Genomic DNA, 17,007 nt, shown 5'->3' with positions numbered 1-17,007 from the left:
TCATATAATATTAATGATAAAATTATGTCTATTACTTTTGATAATGCATCTAATAATAATTCTGCTGTTACATTATTAAAGGACTCATTGCATCCCATGTTAAATGGAATTTTATTGCATATTAGATGTGCATGTCATATCTTAAATCTTTCTGTTCAAGCTGGCATGGGCATGATTCAAGATGTCATTTCAAAAATTAGAAATGCAGTTTCTTTTATTTATGCTTCAAGATCAAGACTTCAAGAATTTAAGGAACTATGTATAAATCATGGTAAACATTTTAAAAAATTTAAACTTGATGTAATTACTCGTTGGAACTCAACATATAGCATGATACATGATGCATACCCATATAAAAACTTATTAAGTGCATATATTAATAATCGTGGATTAGGCTTTACATTGACTGAAATTGATTGGAATAAAAGAAAAATTTTGGAAGATTTTTTGCTTAGTTTTTATAATGCTACTAATGTTCTTTCTGGTATTTATTATCCAACTTCATGTTCATTTTATAACAAGCATATATAATTAGTCAAAAATTTGCAGAACATAGATATGATGATGTTTTAATGCCTATTATTGAACAAATAGAATCTAAATGGAATGAGTATTGGGACAAGATATGTCCTATGCATAACTTAACTGCTGTATTTGATCCAAGAGTTAAATTGAATGGCGTGCTAATTTTACTTGATGCATACTGTGAAAATATGATTCAAGATCCTGAACCTGCTAAAATTGAGGTAAAACAATTTCTTTATGATATTTATGCTATATATGATGAGAAAATTCGTGGATCTAGATTTTCCGTACAAAGCTCTATTTCTTCTTCTAGTAGTTCTCGTTCGTCATCTATTTTTTCATTCATTGCATAGAGAAAACACACACATGCTTCAAGTTCATCTTCATCTTCTTCATCTTTAAGTAGTGAACTAGAATTTTATTTACGAAATGATCTTCAGTCTGCATATGATGAAAATCAAATAGAGAGTCTAGATGTATTATCTTGGTGGAAGAGTGTTAAAAATCAATATCCTGTTATGTCTGCAATTGCACGCGATATTTTAGCTGTGCCGATGTCCACAGTAGCATCAGAATCCGTTTTTAGTGCAAGTCGGCGTGTTCTTGACGAAAAGAGAAGTAGGATGACTGGCGAAACAGTTGAGATGCTTCTCTGCTTCAAAGATTGGTTGGATGCTGAGGCGAGACTTCAAGATAAAGGTGGACATAATACAACATCCTTCTCTGATGATGATACAAACACTACTGAATAGTGAATACTGAATCACTGATGATTAGTAAGATTTCTTAATTTTTTATAATGGTATATTTTTATTTTTTTAATTGTTAAAGTGAGTCATCTCTATTTTTTCCTTTCTTATTGTATTCTGGAGGTCAGACCAAGGTCCAAACCTCTTTTCATGTACCATTTTGATTTAAATTAATAAACTGGTAGGCGTCTATGCCAAACCTCCCACCATTAAGATGGATTTATATTAATAAATCTTTAGTTTTCAATATTTATTAATTTATTAAAAAAATTATTTCCATTTATTTTAAGGGAGACGGGCCATGCCTGGCCCGGCCCAGGCCCGGTTCAGGCCCTTATGGGCCGTTCCGGGCTGGCTCGCGGGCCGTGCCGGGGCCAGGCCCATGAATCGTGCCAGCCCAGGCCCTTATGGACCGTACCGGACTGGCTCGCGGGCCGTGCTTGGCTCACGAGTCGTGCCAGCCCAGGCAGGCCCTTATGAGCCGTGCCGGGCCATGGGCGGCCGGCCCAGTGCCCATCTCTATGCGGAACCTTCCAGCATTTCGTGCCCATTTCGTCCCCTCCCTTTCTCTCGTTAATCTTTTCTATTTTTTCCTCCTCGCATTCTCTCTCCTATCGACGGCACCCCTCACCTAACCCAGCTTCAGCGGGCCCTTGGGAGAGCTTTTTTTTTATTTTTTTTTTTTCTCGTTTCGCCGGGGCATCCGCGCACGAGGGGGACAGCGTGGCGGCCGTCGTTCCCTTGTGCCGCCACCGCGCCCCCCCTTACTCGACCTCTCTATTTCTATTAATTTCCATCTCTCCCATCTCTCCTTCAAACCATTCTCTACAGGGACACCGAGACCAGCATCGCCGGCATCGCTTGGAATAATTCCACTCGCCTATCTGATTTCTTACAACTTGCTTGCGTGCGGGGGTTGGGTTTTCTTATTCTTTTCTTTCTCATGTTTGTTATATAATAGATAACTAGGAGCTGGCCAGCCGCGGAAGGAACCAGGGTGGAAGCTTCAAGAACTGATCCGTGTTGACCTAGAAACCGAAGGTGGTGGCCGGGAAAGCATAGATATATAGATAACCCTAGATAGAGATAGTGATAGAGACACCCAGAGGGATCGAAGAGGATCCTTCCCCCCCCCCCCCCGCCCCCCCCCCCCCCCCCCCCCCCCCCCCCCCCCCCCCCCCCTTTTTTTCCATCTCTCCTCCTTCCTTCCCTAGATTCGATTTCCAGGAGCAGTCCAGGATGGGCGGGGGAGGAGCGGCGAGCGCGGCGGCCGATCGCGTCCTGATCCAGGAAGCGGTCCCGGGGCCAAGCCCGAGCCGGCGGCTGCCGGACTTCCTCCAGAGCGTGAATCTCAAGTATGTGAAATTGGGGTATCATTATCTGATCACCCACCTGGTGACCCTGTTGTTGATTCCCTTGATGGCGATGATCCTGGTGGAGGCCGGCCGGACCGACCCGGACGATATCCGGCAGCTCTGGGTCCATCTCCAGTACAACTTGGTGAGCGTCCTCGTCTGCTCCGCAGTCCTGGTCTTCGGCAGCACCGTCTACATCATGACCCGGCCCCGCCCGGTGTACCTCGTCGACTACGCCTGCTACCGCCCCCCCGAACGCTTGCAGGTCCGCTTCCACAGCTTCATGGAGCACTCCCGCCTCTCCGGCGAATTCAACGAGGGCGCCCTCGAGTTCCAGCGCAGGATCCTCGAGCGCTCCGGCCTCGGCGAGGAGACCTATGTCCCCGAGGCCATGCACTTCTTGCCGCCCCGTCCCTCCATGGCCTACGCCCGCGAGGAGGCCGAGCAGGTCATGTTCGGCGCCCTCGACGCCCTGTTCCGCAACACCGGCGTCAAGCCCAAGGACATCAGCATCCTCGTCGTCAATTGCAGCCTCTTCAACCCCACCCCCTCCCTCTCCGCCATGATCGTCAACCACTACAAGCTCCGCAGCAACATCAAGAGCTTCAACCTCGGCGGCATGGGCTGCAGCGCCGGCGTCATCGCTGTCGACCTCGCCCGCGACCTCCTCCAGGCCCACCGCAGCACCTACGCCGTCGTCGTCAGCACCGAGAACATCACCCAGAACTGGTACTTCGGCAACCGCAAGTCCATGCTCATCCCCAACTGCCTCTTCCGCGTCGGCGCCGCCGCCGTGCTCCTCTCCAACCGCTCCTCCGACCGCCGCCGCTCCAAGTACAGGCTCGTCCACGTCGTGCGCACCCACCGCGGGGGCCGACGACAGGGCCTTCCGCTGCGTGTACCAGGAGCAGGATGACCGTGGCAAGGTCGGCGTCTCGCTCTCCAAGGATCTCATGGCGATTGCTGGAGGGGCGCTCAAGACCAACATCACCACGCTCGGCCCCCTGGTGCTCCCCATCAGCGAGCAGCTCCTCTTCTTTGCCACCCTCGTCGCCAAGAAGCTCTTCAATGCCAAGGTTAAGCCATACATCCCGGATTTCAAGCTCGCGTTTGACCACTTCTGCATCCATGCAGGGGGCCGTGCTGTGATCGATGAGCTCGAAAAGAACCTGCAGCTCACGCCTGTCCATGTGGAGCCCTCTCGGATGACCCTGCACCGGTTCGGCAACACATCCTCCAGCTCCATTTGGTATGAGCTCGCCTACATCGAGGCCAAGGGCGGATGCGGAGGGGCCACCGGGTGTGGCAGATTGCTTTTGGGAGCGGCTTCAAGTGCAACCAGCGCCGTGTGGCAGGCTCTTCGCAATGTGAAGCCTTCTCCCAACAGCCCATGGGAGGACTGCATGGATAGGTACCCTGTGCAGTTAGTTGATGGTTTTCCTGCTTCACGGCCGCAGCAATAATGGTGGTTGTGTCTCTGACGAAAATTAAGCTGATTGATTGTGGGGGTCTAGGAACACGATTGGGTTATTCTTCTCTTAGGTCTTGTCTTTCTGCTTTTAATCTGTTACTTAATGATGGGAGTCATAAGACGGTCTGTCTTTAGTGTATCTGTGCAAGCACTTTAAAGTTCTGGATTTCTGTTCTTGTACTTTAATAGTGTGAAAGTTTTCAGGCACCATGACCTCATGTGCGTTAAGGTAAAATGTCATTGTAACTTACTCTTTAAATTATGACTAGCTCCTGGTTCCACATGCTGCTTCGATCTGTTTCTTCTTTCCCGCTTTTTTTGTTCTTCTCTAAGGAACTTTCTTTTCTTCATGTTTGTGTTTAAGACCTCCAGTAATAGTTTGGGTATCATCTACTTTTGTCTGATATATTATATTATTTTATGATGGTTGGATTAACTGTCTCTGTTCCAGGTTAGATTTTTTATGCATTTTTCTGTTCAATACCATTTTCCGTTCATTACTATGCATGCTGGAGTTCTTTTTTAATTAGGTATTTTTGTCTTTGAGGTGTCAATGCCTAAAACTTAGATTTTGTCAATGATGGTTCCTTTATTAATCTGTGACAAACTTCTTTTCTTCACAAGATGGTATTTTAATATTTTCTGAAGTAATTTTTTCTTATGCATTTTCTGGAGTTTGTCGAATGGTTTGGCTGAGACTTAATGTTGTAAGATAACTTGATGAAATTGACATGAAATTACATTAGGAAAGAACTTTGTCGGGGAAGCAAGAATACTATCTTTATTTACGAGGCAACCTGAATGCCTGCCAAGTTGTTAATTTTTGCAAAACAGCTTCTGTTCCTTTCACCTCAAGATTTTTCTTGAGTCATTTCTTTGAATGTTACTAGTGTTTTTTCTTCATTGACTATCTTTAAGACACTACCCGATCCTGCACATGCCATCCAATTAAATTGGTTAATTTTCTATCTTTTTAATATAATCTGCTTTCAATTTTGAAAGAAATTGATGTTGAAAAAGGTGGAGGGTGTTGCTCAAATTTTCAATCAAGGTCCGCTGTACGGGTACTGGTCGGCGTATCGGTGACGGCCCGTATTGGTCCGTACTGGTACGACTGTCGTACCGGCTGGTTTTTCAATGAAAAGCTCTCGGTACGAGATCCCACGCTGATTCGATACATGTCCCTGCCCGGATCGGTTCGTACCGGCCCAGATCGGCCGGTACGGCATACCCTATTCCCAATGGATTGCAGTTGCGCTTTGAGTATACTAGCTGATGTGAATTCAAAAGAATAAGCTTGTATCGTAAAGTCTTTGCTGATTCCTAGCTGAATTAGTGTATTTGTAATCATACCTAGCTTCTATTAATTTGACTAGATGTTGGTGTAAACTCCATGTCATTTTTTATGAATTGAACCTTGACTTGGAAAGAGCTTATGATAATATCGAATGGGGCTTCCTCTTTGAAGACTTGGTGAGTTGAATTTATCATAATATCTAGAGAAGAAATTTAAAAATAGGAGCATGAACCTGTATCACTCTGTCACCTCAACACTCACATCTGGCTCTAAAAACTGCATCATATATGTATCTGACTTGGTGCTTAGAAGTTTCTTTGATTGTTGCTTTTAGAGATTGGTGGAGAGTTGAACTCTTCCAATAATGAGTTTGACCCTTTATTTTCTTTTAGGCATTGAAATAACTTTGGAAAATATCATTTTTCTCATATTCTTAAGTTAATTGGGATATTTTAATGCTGAAAGACCTTAACAAATAATATATTCTCAATATTTACTTTTTATATTTAAATAAATGTAAAATTAAAGGTATACATATGTATAGTTTTGTTAAATTAAAATTAATCATATATTTCCGCATATCTTCTTTTGCCTTCCTACTGAGTCGAACACTTTTAGATATGCTCCCAAATCTGATTCTTGCATCAATGTCCATGCAACAATGAGTGTCAAAAATAGTGCATTTGTTAATCATTGGTAAGCTAGTTAATTTGGTGTAGAGCTATGTATGAAAGAATGGATCCTATCACCTTTTTTCTTATCTCAATGCTCGACATCTAATACCAATGCTAAAAGTATCTTTCATTTGTTTTCCTTAAAGGTCTCCTGTTGCCAGTAGATCAAACACTTATATCTTGTGGATGAAACTTCATTGATGTATAGTTTGGCAAGATGTTTTTGTAATTCTCTTTTTTTTTAATTAAAAAAAATGCATATATATATTTTTGCTTCTGCCTGTATATTATTGTGATTACATCTCTAAAGAACTATAGTTGATAAAGAATAAACCTTGATGTTGTTTCCTATTTCAATAAATAGATTGTTTGGCTATTGCCTGATTTGTTTTCATTGTTTCTCTTGTTTTCATAAGGTTTTCCCATCTCATTTTCTTGTGAATATGATGATTATTTTTCTATAGTCATAATCTTGTGAAGCTAATCAATCCTCTTTGTGCTCTTTCAGCAAGTTTTTGTTATTATCTCAGAATTAAAGTAAAACTCCATGACGTATGAGAGAATGATCTCAAAAGAAATGGAAGGAATCATGACCTTTGTTGTTTAGATAAGTGTGACTGTGCTTCAAGTAGTGCACAAGATGGAGGTTGTATGACAGAAAAATCAAACTAGTGCAGAGACTAGTGCACAAGGTATAGCAGCTTGTACGGATTAGAAATTTGCTTTAAAGAGATTATGATAATATTTAATTAGATTTCCTAGTTGTAAATTCTTGTGATAGAGGGAATTGCTTGATTGACCTTTGAGGTTATAGAGAGTAAGGAATCCATTTCTGGCATGCTTAACGTGCTACTTTGATCAAATTTCCCTGGTATGGACCATAACTACTTTATATACATATATATTTTGAAAAATAAACATTATTTCTAATTTTTTATTAGAAATTTGGATTGCAGTCCGTCCCATATATCTGTTGATCATTGGTTCTAATATGCATTACATAAATAAATTTGTCATATGAACTAACATTACATAATTATGATTACAAGGTAGCAATTGAAGCTCATAACTATGTTTACCTGTTAACTGCAGTGTACCTGTTATGCATTTAATGTCAGTACTTTGGAAATTTCATTTACTAGTATTACTGTGAAAAGCTCATACAGTATAAGTAACCTTAATTTCTAGCCTTTTGGTTTGATTTAGGAGGGCGCTTTTACATGAGTATCATATTTGCTATATAACACAGCCTCTAATATAGAAATAAAACAATCAAACTGGAAGTGCTTCAGAGTGTTTAGAATATAAAAAGGGATGAGATTTATTGAGCATAGGTTTAATGTGGGGGAGCAATATACTTCACTGTGCCACTAAATATCAGTTAGACTAAAGAGATACGCATTATTGTAAGCTGAGATGTACTGCAACAAGTCAATGCAAGTGGTGTAGAGGTAGACACACTTGTATTATATAAGTACATAAGACACAATATTGTAAAGACTAAAGACCAAAATCTAGTCCTCAATGGAGAGATTAAATGTCTATAAAATGAAGAAAGTGGATGGAGATCTTTATGACAATATTAAAGATCTGTAGTGTTTAATGATTTATCAGCTGGATGCCTCGATGCTTAGAAGGTTGGAGGCTAGCGTCCTAGTTTCTTCGTAGTTTATTTTGGCTCTTGATATTTAGTGGTCCACTTAATGACATCTGATTCAATTCTTGAGGCATCAATGCAGGTATATATGGATTGGAGATGATTCCTTGCATTATGTGGAAAACACTTTGATCTCTTATGACAAAAGATATTGCAGTATAGGATTTAAGTGGTATGTCATTTGAGAATAGTCATACATTCAGTAACTGTTGTTGAATTGGCTGATTTAATGGAGGTTGCATATGACTGAAGGTTGCATATAACTGAAGCATTATAAAGTAAATCCTCTTAGAACAATCCCCAATGAAAACAATGAACTGGTCTATCTTATTAATTACAAGAGTGTTTTTATTTTTAGGAGTCAAATTTTGAGGGATTCACCATATCTGGTAGATAAATTTTGGCCCTTCAGAGAAATTGGCTTTACTTGGTAGTAATCGTGATAGTATGCAAAAAACTGTTCGCTGGAAATAAGTTTTACAACAGAATGAGTTGGAATGAGAAAACATACTGCAAACTATATATTTCATTTTCTTTCTTTTAAGTTGTTTTTGAGCACAATACTTGTCCAATTTGAGTTCATGCATCCATTGATCCAAAATATTCTTAAATATATTAGGCCTCCTGTTTACCTGCAACAAGTGCAGTTCCAATTCCTTCTTTATTCACCACTGAGGTTGCATGGACCCCAGCCATGTGGCACCCTCCCCCAATATGAGTGGAAACTGTGCATTAGATTAGCGTCACATGATTTTAAACTAAAAAATGAGACATGCATGATAAAAATTTGAAATAGAGGGGGATATGGGAGTATTGTTTTAATTATCATATGTCAAAACCTTTTTTCCTCTCCTTTTTTATTACTTTTGTAATATGAAGATTTTGCTCGTGTCTAGTAAGAGAAGTCTTATCTCTATCAGCTTAAAATATTGTAATGACTTGTTTTAAGCCAAACTATTTGGTTTGCCTATGCTGCACCCATACCATACTGAACTGGATAATATGGGGCACACCGTACCATACTGGTTTGGTTCGGTACACGGTATGGGAAGGTGTACGCGAGTGTCGATACGCCGAACTGGCCCCCGTATTGAGAATATCGACAATGACAGGTGGCACTGATACAGGGTCTGGTACTGAGATAGCGTACTTTAGTTTTGGCCTAAATCTTTGTTATGGTGCCCAAACAAAACCAATTGACAATCAATTGTGCAATGAATCAAGCAGTACAAACTTTTATCATCCAATTTTGGTATCATGATTTTATCTCTCCATATCATAAATAGTAGGATCAGAGTTGCAAAGTGATTTATGAAAGGATAGATACCTGTTCCGGATTACTTATGTGACTGAATTTACTGGGACAGTATAGTTGACTGATGAGCTTGATGAGAGATCATACCGATATAGAGTTATTAAAGCTGGATGTAACAAGAGAAAGATGAACTTAAAAACACTCAAGACTCTCTAACAGCATAAATTTTGATTGAAGGGGGATGCTCCTATCTGAGCATAGAGCAACTTCAGAATCTTCACATTTTTCTTGCTATTGAAAAGAAGCTGCAGTGTTACTACCTTAAAATGCAGTCTACAGAGCTGCATATGCACCCATTATGTGAATGTGGTGTCGTGACTGCACCACAACGGAACAATGCAGTCCCAATATGCGGCTAGGCTGCATGGTGGATTGTAAGTTATAGCATTTGCATAATAGAAAAGAATAAAATAAATGGTGGAAGTATATTCTTAATCCTATCTATTGTCATCAAACTTATGTATTTTAATATTTTCTAAATACTAATTGGATATTTATCCATTTATGCTGTTGTGTACTGAATATTCACTGTGTGGTGAGCCCAGCTTCGACAATACCATGGGCACTTTTTAAAGCTTATTAGCTGCATCTTGAGTTCAAACAACAAGGATGGTACCCAAAGAAGTAAAAAAGGGATGGAGGTGAGGTAGGAGCATTACACGATGCGATGATTATGAGGGTATACAAGGTGTAAAGTACCATGGTAGCTGCACGTCAAATTTATGGCATGCATTTCAAGATCACTGATTGTTGGTGGATTTGCAAATACCCATATCAGAATGTAGATCTCGGTATTTTCCTTCTGAGTTATAATAATGATATTTTCTCAATCTTATATTCTTTGTAGTCTTAATTATTCTTTACCTTTATTCAGGACTTGACTGTATGAACTATGAACTTGACCAACCAGCACCAGAACAACTGAATTCTGAATAGTTTTTTTCATCTTCCTCTTGTCAGTTGCTAGTAAAATGGTAGGGCACCGTCCTGAAGCAACAAATGCTGTGAGAGAGGTAATATTGTCGTTGTCTGTGTATTTGTGGTAATGAGCTTTTTTTCTAATCATACTTGTTAATACCTTTAGAAAGGAATTCTGGGAGGCACTTAGTTCTTTCAGTTTCGCATCAACAATCTCTGCAAGATTGCTGAGTATTCTATCTTTAGTTAATAACATCACAAATTTGTGATATCTTTATGGCTGAGTATTCTATCTACAATTTTCAATATTATGCCTACAATATTTTTTGATTTTTATATGTGCGCCAACTGCTAGCCATATCCTATATCTCTAGGATTGTTCTGCTTGGATACAGATATCTGATGCATGCTGACAACCAGATAGAATCGATAACTGCTGGATTAAACTTGATTACTCTGATGAAGAAATTCGATCTTACATGAAGAAATTCCAGAATTCTGGTAGAACAAAAAATAAATAATATCTTATATTCATTTCTCTATTCACTAGATTATTGGCAAATCATATGTAAGAAATTCTAGGAATATATTATGAGTCATAGATGGAATTTACCTATGATCCACTTGGATTTTCTTCTTTGATGCGCATTAAACCGAAAAAATCGATAATTTCTTGTTTTCAGTTTTTCTATCTTTAATCCCACTAGATTAATGGCAAATCATATTTAAGAAATTCTAGGAATATGGTTATGAGATATAAATGAAATTTACTTAGGGTCCATTTGGATTTCATTCTTCGGTGGACCAAAAGAATATAGTACATGCTTCACAGATGCAGTAATCATCTCATTTCTTTTTCCTAGGCTGCAAATGGATTAAGTCCCATCAAAATCCTACCTAGACCACAGCCTAGTAAGATCCGATCCAACCCAACCTAACCCATATAAAATCATTGGTTGGGCCAGGTCCTGATTTAGACTCCATCTTCATTTTTTGACCCCATCCTGACTCAACCGGATCTGAATAACATGTAGAGGTTATGGGTTAGGTAGCTCCCATAGCTAACCAGGCCCCACAATACCCTGCCCAACCTTGTATATGTTTAGTTAGTCAAGTTCAATGAGGAAAATTAACAAATGCTATGTTGAAGTAGGCATAAAGGCCATTTAATCATTGTTATCACTAGAGTGGCCTTTTCGTTAGGCCTTCGCATATCTGAGTTGGATGCTCTGAAATTATCCTGTTTTTTAACAGTGATCAATAATGTGGTGTTAAGCTATAATGCAGAATAATGGATTTAACTTACGGAAGTTATAATGTACATATCTTTTTTTCTTGTTTTTTTAACCTACATGAGAATTGTAATAAAACGTAATTATTGTTGCGATACCTAGAAGATCTTTGATTCAAGGATTCAAGTGCCAATCATATCATGCTGTGCAGTGTCAACATAGTGTTGGCACCAATAACACGTGCCCCTTCATACCTTGTGAGGACAGGTCTATATGTCTTTATACTGCTCAGTATGGTGCCACTTCTTCTGCTTATTTATTTTATTTTAGTTGTTGTTTTGGCATGGCATGGAACAATACATACTTTGCCAGCCACTAGTTGGCACACCCAGTTACATCAGCACTTGAATCTTTGATTGGATGTAATTTAGTCTCCTATTATGTAGATTGAGTTTCTTTTTTTTCTGTTTCACTTCCAGTTAATTTGACATCATATTTAGTTTTTGGAAATTGCTTTCTGGCTCTTGTTTCAGTCGACACCTTAGTGATCAACCTATTGATCATATATTTACTTTCTAGTCCTTGTTTTCATGTCAATTTATGTTTTATCCCTGGACTATGTACAAAAAAAGGTAAAATGTGTATAAAACAAGCACAAGTGATAAAAATAGGCATATCTGTGTTTAATATGTCTTAGTCTTGAGCATATATAAAACAAAGCGCAAGCATGTAAAGTATAGTACCCACCACATATGGGTAAATGAAACATAGCCAGAGACTAATCATTTAAATGGTAGTTAAACCAAGGGCTGGACAGTGATCTGCTATGCTTTGCATCTTTTTTTAGGAAAGGTTGGGATTTCTATTTTCTTGTGATTTTCATTCTTAATTTAGGGGCTATTTTTTATGGCGATTTTTGTTTTCAGTTCATTTTAAGTAGGAATTTCATTTAAAAGTTCAAGCTTGGGCCTAGGTTGGATTAGGAAAATTTTAAGTTCATCAGGATTGTAATTTGAGGATGGTCTGCTTCCCTAGAATTAGAATTTTTGCTATGTCAGGAAAGTTTTTGGTTGCCCTTTCACTATATGGTGCACGGAAGGAGTCTGCAAGTGTCCTAGTTAATTATGGACTTAGGAGTCATATTTAGGGAAGTCATGTGTGTATTTAACTTTATAATGAGAAGAAGAGTTTTTTGTAAATCAATTTTGAGTAAACATGAATAAATAGATACTTTCTCTCTATTAGGACTGTCACTTAGACATGGAACTGACCTGGATTTTGTTAAGACTTTTGGAATGGGTATGAGCCCAAAGATGGACCGAATGTTCAAGGTTGCCAGGTGGTCCGTAGCTAGCATGGCCCGTGACTGCCTAGGTGGACTGACTACTTATGTAGGCACTTGATCCCTTTTTTTTGGATAAGAAAAAAGAGTTTGGAAAAATCATAAAAGGCTAAAAAGCATTTGGTGGGCTCTCATTTTCCTTTCATGCATATAGATAACCAAATAAGTCACTATAGTATAAATAGGAGCTCAGACTAATGAAGACATAGGAAAGATTGTGACAAGGAAATCTGAAAAAAAAGGAGGAAAAGGACAACAAAGGCGAAAAAGATGAAGAGGAGAAATAGAGGGGAAGAATAAAAGAAGAAAAGCAAGAAGAAAACTGGAAGCATCTTTCAGAAGATAAGGGGAAGAGGAGAACAAAAAGGCAAGCTATCAAACGGCTGCCAGAGGTCTGCTGGCTGCCAGAGCACTTCCAAAGAGCATCCATTTGGGGGTGGAAGACTGCCATTTGAGGGCTGTCCGCTTGCCCAGGTGTTGGCAGAGACGATTGTGAGCAGTAGATGAGGATGAATGATTGCAAAGGGACAAATAATGTTATTGTCACTTCCAAATGATTATTAATAAGTCATCAGTCATTAATGAAAATGAAGGCATAACATAAATGAAGTTTTTGAGTGTGTATATATATGTTATTGATTGTCCTGGTTTTGGCTGTACTGAGGCAGACCCACGAAGTGCTTCAGAACATGCCTAACCCTACCCATAACAATTTACTCAATACATTTTAATATGTGTATCTTATATTGTTATAATATACATATATACAGTTTTATTCATACTATTAAATTATCTCATATAAATCTTCTAGAGTCATGTTTTTTCGATTATAATACAAATATTTACTCGTATATTATTAGAGTATCTCATAAAGTATCTTCTAATGAATCATCTTTTTTTCTTCATTTTCTGACTTTTGTCCAAATGGATTCGTTCAGTACTCAGGCCTACTTCTGATCTGTACCCAATGCAATACCCTAGATTTGACGTGTCGTACAATTTCATACCTACCCAGACCCGGACCAGGAGGCAACCTGATTGGTGGATTGGTAGGGTTTGGTACAAAATTTAGGCTCTTAACACCCCTATTGGATCAATGCCCAGATTGGGTGATATCCCAACCCAATAACACCGGTACTCTCTCAAGCATTGTAACTCTTCTAGACTCTTCTCCACCCAGATGTTCCTCTAGTCTCTATTATTTATCTCATACTATCTCTTGTTCTGTTTTCTCCACTTTTCACCACCGCCCCTTCCCACCCACCTTGAATCGCTCTTTCACTGATGTTCTAAAGAGTAAAATATCAGATTAAATCAGATTTCAAGGGTTAATTTTGCAATTTAAGCTAAAATTTTGCAGTCTTATTATATAACAGGCTGCATTAATATTGTCCCTCATATTCTCTGATCCAAACCCAACCCCGACCACAGAATTATGGGAAAGGACCTGGGTCTAGGGCAACCAAACTCTGCCCATTATCCTTAATGGATCATAAAAAAATGTAATTTTCAATCAAATGGAGAAAATTTATAAGTGGATCAGGTTGGATCAACATTTCTAGATCGAATTCAGATGGGCTAGTTCTGGATCTTCTGGACCCAACCCAATTCGTTTGCAGCCCTAACTCTTTTCAATACTAAATGATGATTGTTTCGGAGAACTGTATGGTTGTGGTAACTATTGGTTGCCAAATAGATAACATTTATGTTGTATTTATTATTATTACAAACTCATCTATGCACATACGTGCATACACACACCTGATCCAATTACATGTGGTTGTGTTCGTGGATCCAATTTTTTAATTTCAAGGAGAAAAAAAAAAGAAACTTCAAAATATGTCTGACATTGGCATTAATACGTGTCAATATTAGCAAATGCATTCGTACATTTGTTTTTAGTGTTGGAGTATACACTTCCATTTAAATCTTCAGTAATGGAGTTGACAGATTCGTGACATTTGATGTACACCAAGATTGATGCCCAAAGGCAGCAAACTTATAAGGGCATGGAATTAAAGCATCATTTTTGGTTTCCATGCATGAAGAAGGAAACAGTGGTCTTCTACTATTTAAATATGAATTCTATATTATGATAAGGAAAAAAGTTGGTGGTCTAACATTTGACTTCATCGAGAACCAAAACTTTGATGAACCTGGTTATCCATCTAGATCAGAGTTTTTTTGGCATCGACAATGGATGGATGTTTTGATGTATCTACCATATAACAGATTAGATAACTCGGACTTGGGTGATTTGCACAGATGTGGTATGAGTTTAGGATGTTAGAGCAGAAGCCCTGAGAGGTAAAACCAGTGAATGGTGTTGTTGGAGACATTTTGATGAGTTTATCTACATTGATGGTTGACACCCATCACAGATACACCATAACTCATCCTCTTAAAGCTGCAGAAGAGGTTCCACTGGATGATGATTGGACTTGGATTTGCTAAAACAAGCAAAACAGAGTACTTCCCCAGTGAGGAATGATGATGACGACAATTAATGTTACTGGAGTATGGTATGCGCAATGCACTCGGTTGAAAAAAATTGTGAACGGGAAGTGCAACAGACAGTAGAGATGCTGATAAGGTGAAGAAACTAATAAGCGATAAAGTAGTTGGACTGGGAAGCATGAAGACATTAGCAATGTGAAGTGCGCCTCAGAAATGTGGAGATGCTGATAATGAAAGCACCTTACTTGTGCGAGTTCAGGATTATAGTAGATGAGTAGAGGCAAGGTTATGTATTTATAGTTTGATTCTGGTGGCATTAATTGACTGATATCCAGCAATTGCAGTCAAGCAGCCAGTTTTTGTCACCTTGGAGGCAAAAGTCACAGGTTGCATATGACCTTGAAAAATATGGTGGATACAATGATAATGTAGCCACATTTATATGTCTTCAAGTAATAAATTCTATGATATCCTGTTATACTCGTTGCTTGTTATCAGCCATATTGCACATGCTTTGATCGAGTCAGAGATTTGGTCGAGGTGGACCAATTGGTTATACAATGACCTACTCCAAATTCATCACTATATGGAGCTATTTCAGATGGTACCGTGAGAAGTACCAATATTGTACTGTTATGCTCAAAATTGTAGCTGTTTTGCACCTGATACAGCAAGTTGCCAGGATCCGGATTTGATTATTGAATGCCCTGTTGGACATAAATTTGTGTTCTATAACCGTGCTTACCTTGTTTTTTGTGCATTCTCATAATGATTGAAGGATCTTATTATTTGTCAGTCTACTTTGAATATCTTGGTAAGCAAGGATACTGGGGTTACTCCTGTTGTCTTCACTTTGGTTTAACCCTCAACCATGCGTTTTAATATAAGTATTTATTGCTGTCTGTCACAAGTTCATGCGCCTATCCATTTTCTAGTGCACGCCAAAGCTCAAATACTCTCTTTCTATTTGAATTTTAGCAAACTAAATATATCATATGATATTGTGAACCTCTAAGCCCTTCTTGATACTTGCCATCGTTTTGAATAATCTTTTCTCTATCTAAACTCTTAGTAGAAGCTTCATAAAACAACTTCCAGGACTTGGATTGCCATGCTCGATCGTAAACCCCATCTTTACATGATCTTAAACGTGAGAAATCGTGTAATTTTTCCTATGTCTAAGGTGAGGAGATGATAAAAGAAAGTGATCTGAGAGAATATTGATGTTTTCAAGCCATATTATTTGAGGGAAATATACATTGGCGAATGCAATAAGCCATTAGTGGTTTTGCCGGTTGACTCCTCGATCAGAAATTAATGCCGTCAACTTAAGAACATCTTTTGTTTATTAGCATGGTTATCAAACAAAATGAACAACCAAACAGAGTCAAACAACAAAACTTAATCATGGTGCCAGTTGCAGCCTCTGCATATAACGACACAAGGATTTTAGCAACAGAATCATCATGGCATCATTCTATCACTGCACTGGGGTAATGCTTGTACCCGTGATATCATCTTTACGGACCAGAAGAAGAGGGCGCTGCCACAAGGTTCACAGTCCTTGGTTGAGGTGATATCTTGTTATTTTCTGAATTCTCTAGCTTACCATCCTGACCAAGATGATGGATATCTCGGTTCATGTTTATGTCAGCCACCTCCAAGATGAATGAGAGATGAGCCTTTGAAAACGTTGCAAGAGAAGGCAACTTGGGCACGGCACCAAAGCCTCTAGCTCATCATTGTGCTCATCTAGTTTCTTTTTGCAAGCTTATCAATTCTAAAAACTTTTATGGGGACTTGAAGCCAACAACCCCACGAAAGAGCAGTGACAATTATCATACATGTATGGCTCTGCAAACATGACATTATGCCTAACGGATAAGCTATCTCATGTGTCCCATTAATTAAATTGGATGGGTTTTACCATCCCATTCTATTCAAAGAAGGGGACAAAAAAAAAAAAGGCTCTCTCGTGTCAAATTGCTCCTATGATCAAACATTTTTTCAAAAAA

At 39.0% G+C, this 17,007-nt stretch overlaps 1 protein-coding gene across 1 annotated transcript; it reads left to right on the top strand.

Annotated features, from left to right (window-relative positions):
* Nucleotides 1–2,431: 2,431 nt before the first annotated feature.
* On the top strand, nucleotides 2,432–15,472 carry LOC113463478 (3-ketoacyl-CoA synthase 4-like). Its single transcript, XM_039125603.1, is given in 5 exon segments — nucleotides 2,432–3,497; nucleotides 3,499–3,904; nucleotides 3,907–3,968; nucleotides 3,970–9,834; nucleotides 9,918–15,472. Coding segments are annotated over 4 exon segments (1,575 nt in total). The 5' UTR covers nucleotides 2,432–2,513; the 3' UTR covers nucleotides 4,093–9,834; nucleotides 9,918–15,472.
* Nucleotides 15,473–17,007: the final 1,535 nt, after the last annotated feature.

This window comes from Phoenix dactylifera, chromosome 4 (assembly GCF_009389715.1).
Source record: "Phoenix dactylifera cultivar Barhee BC4 chromosome 4, palm_55x_up_171113_PBpolish2nd_filt_p, whole genome shotgun sequence".
Lineage (NCBI taxonomy): Eukaryota > Viridiplantae > Streptophyta > Magnoliopsida > Arecales > Arecaceae > Phoenix > Phoenix dactylifera.
Note: the sequence above shows the minus strand (reverse complement) of the source record. Positions and strands in the feature narration are given on the sequence as shown.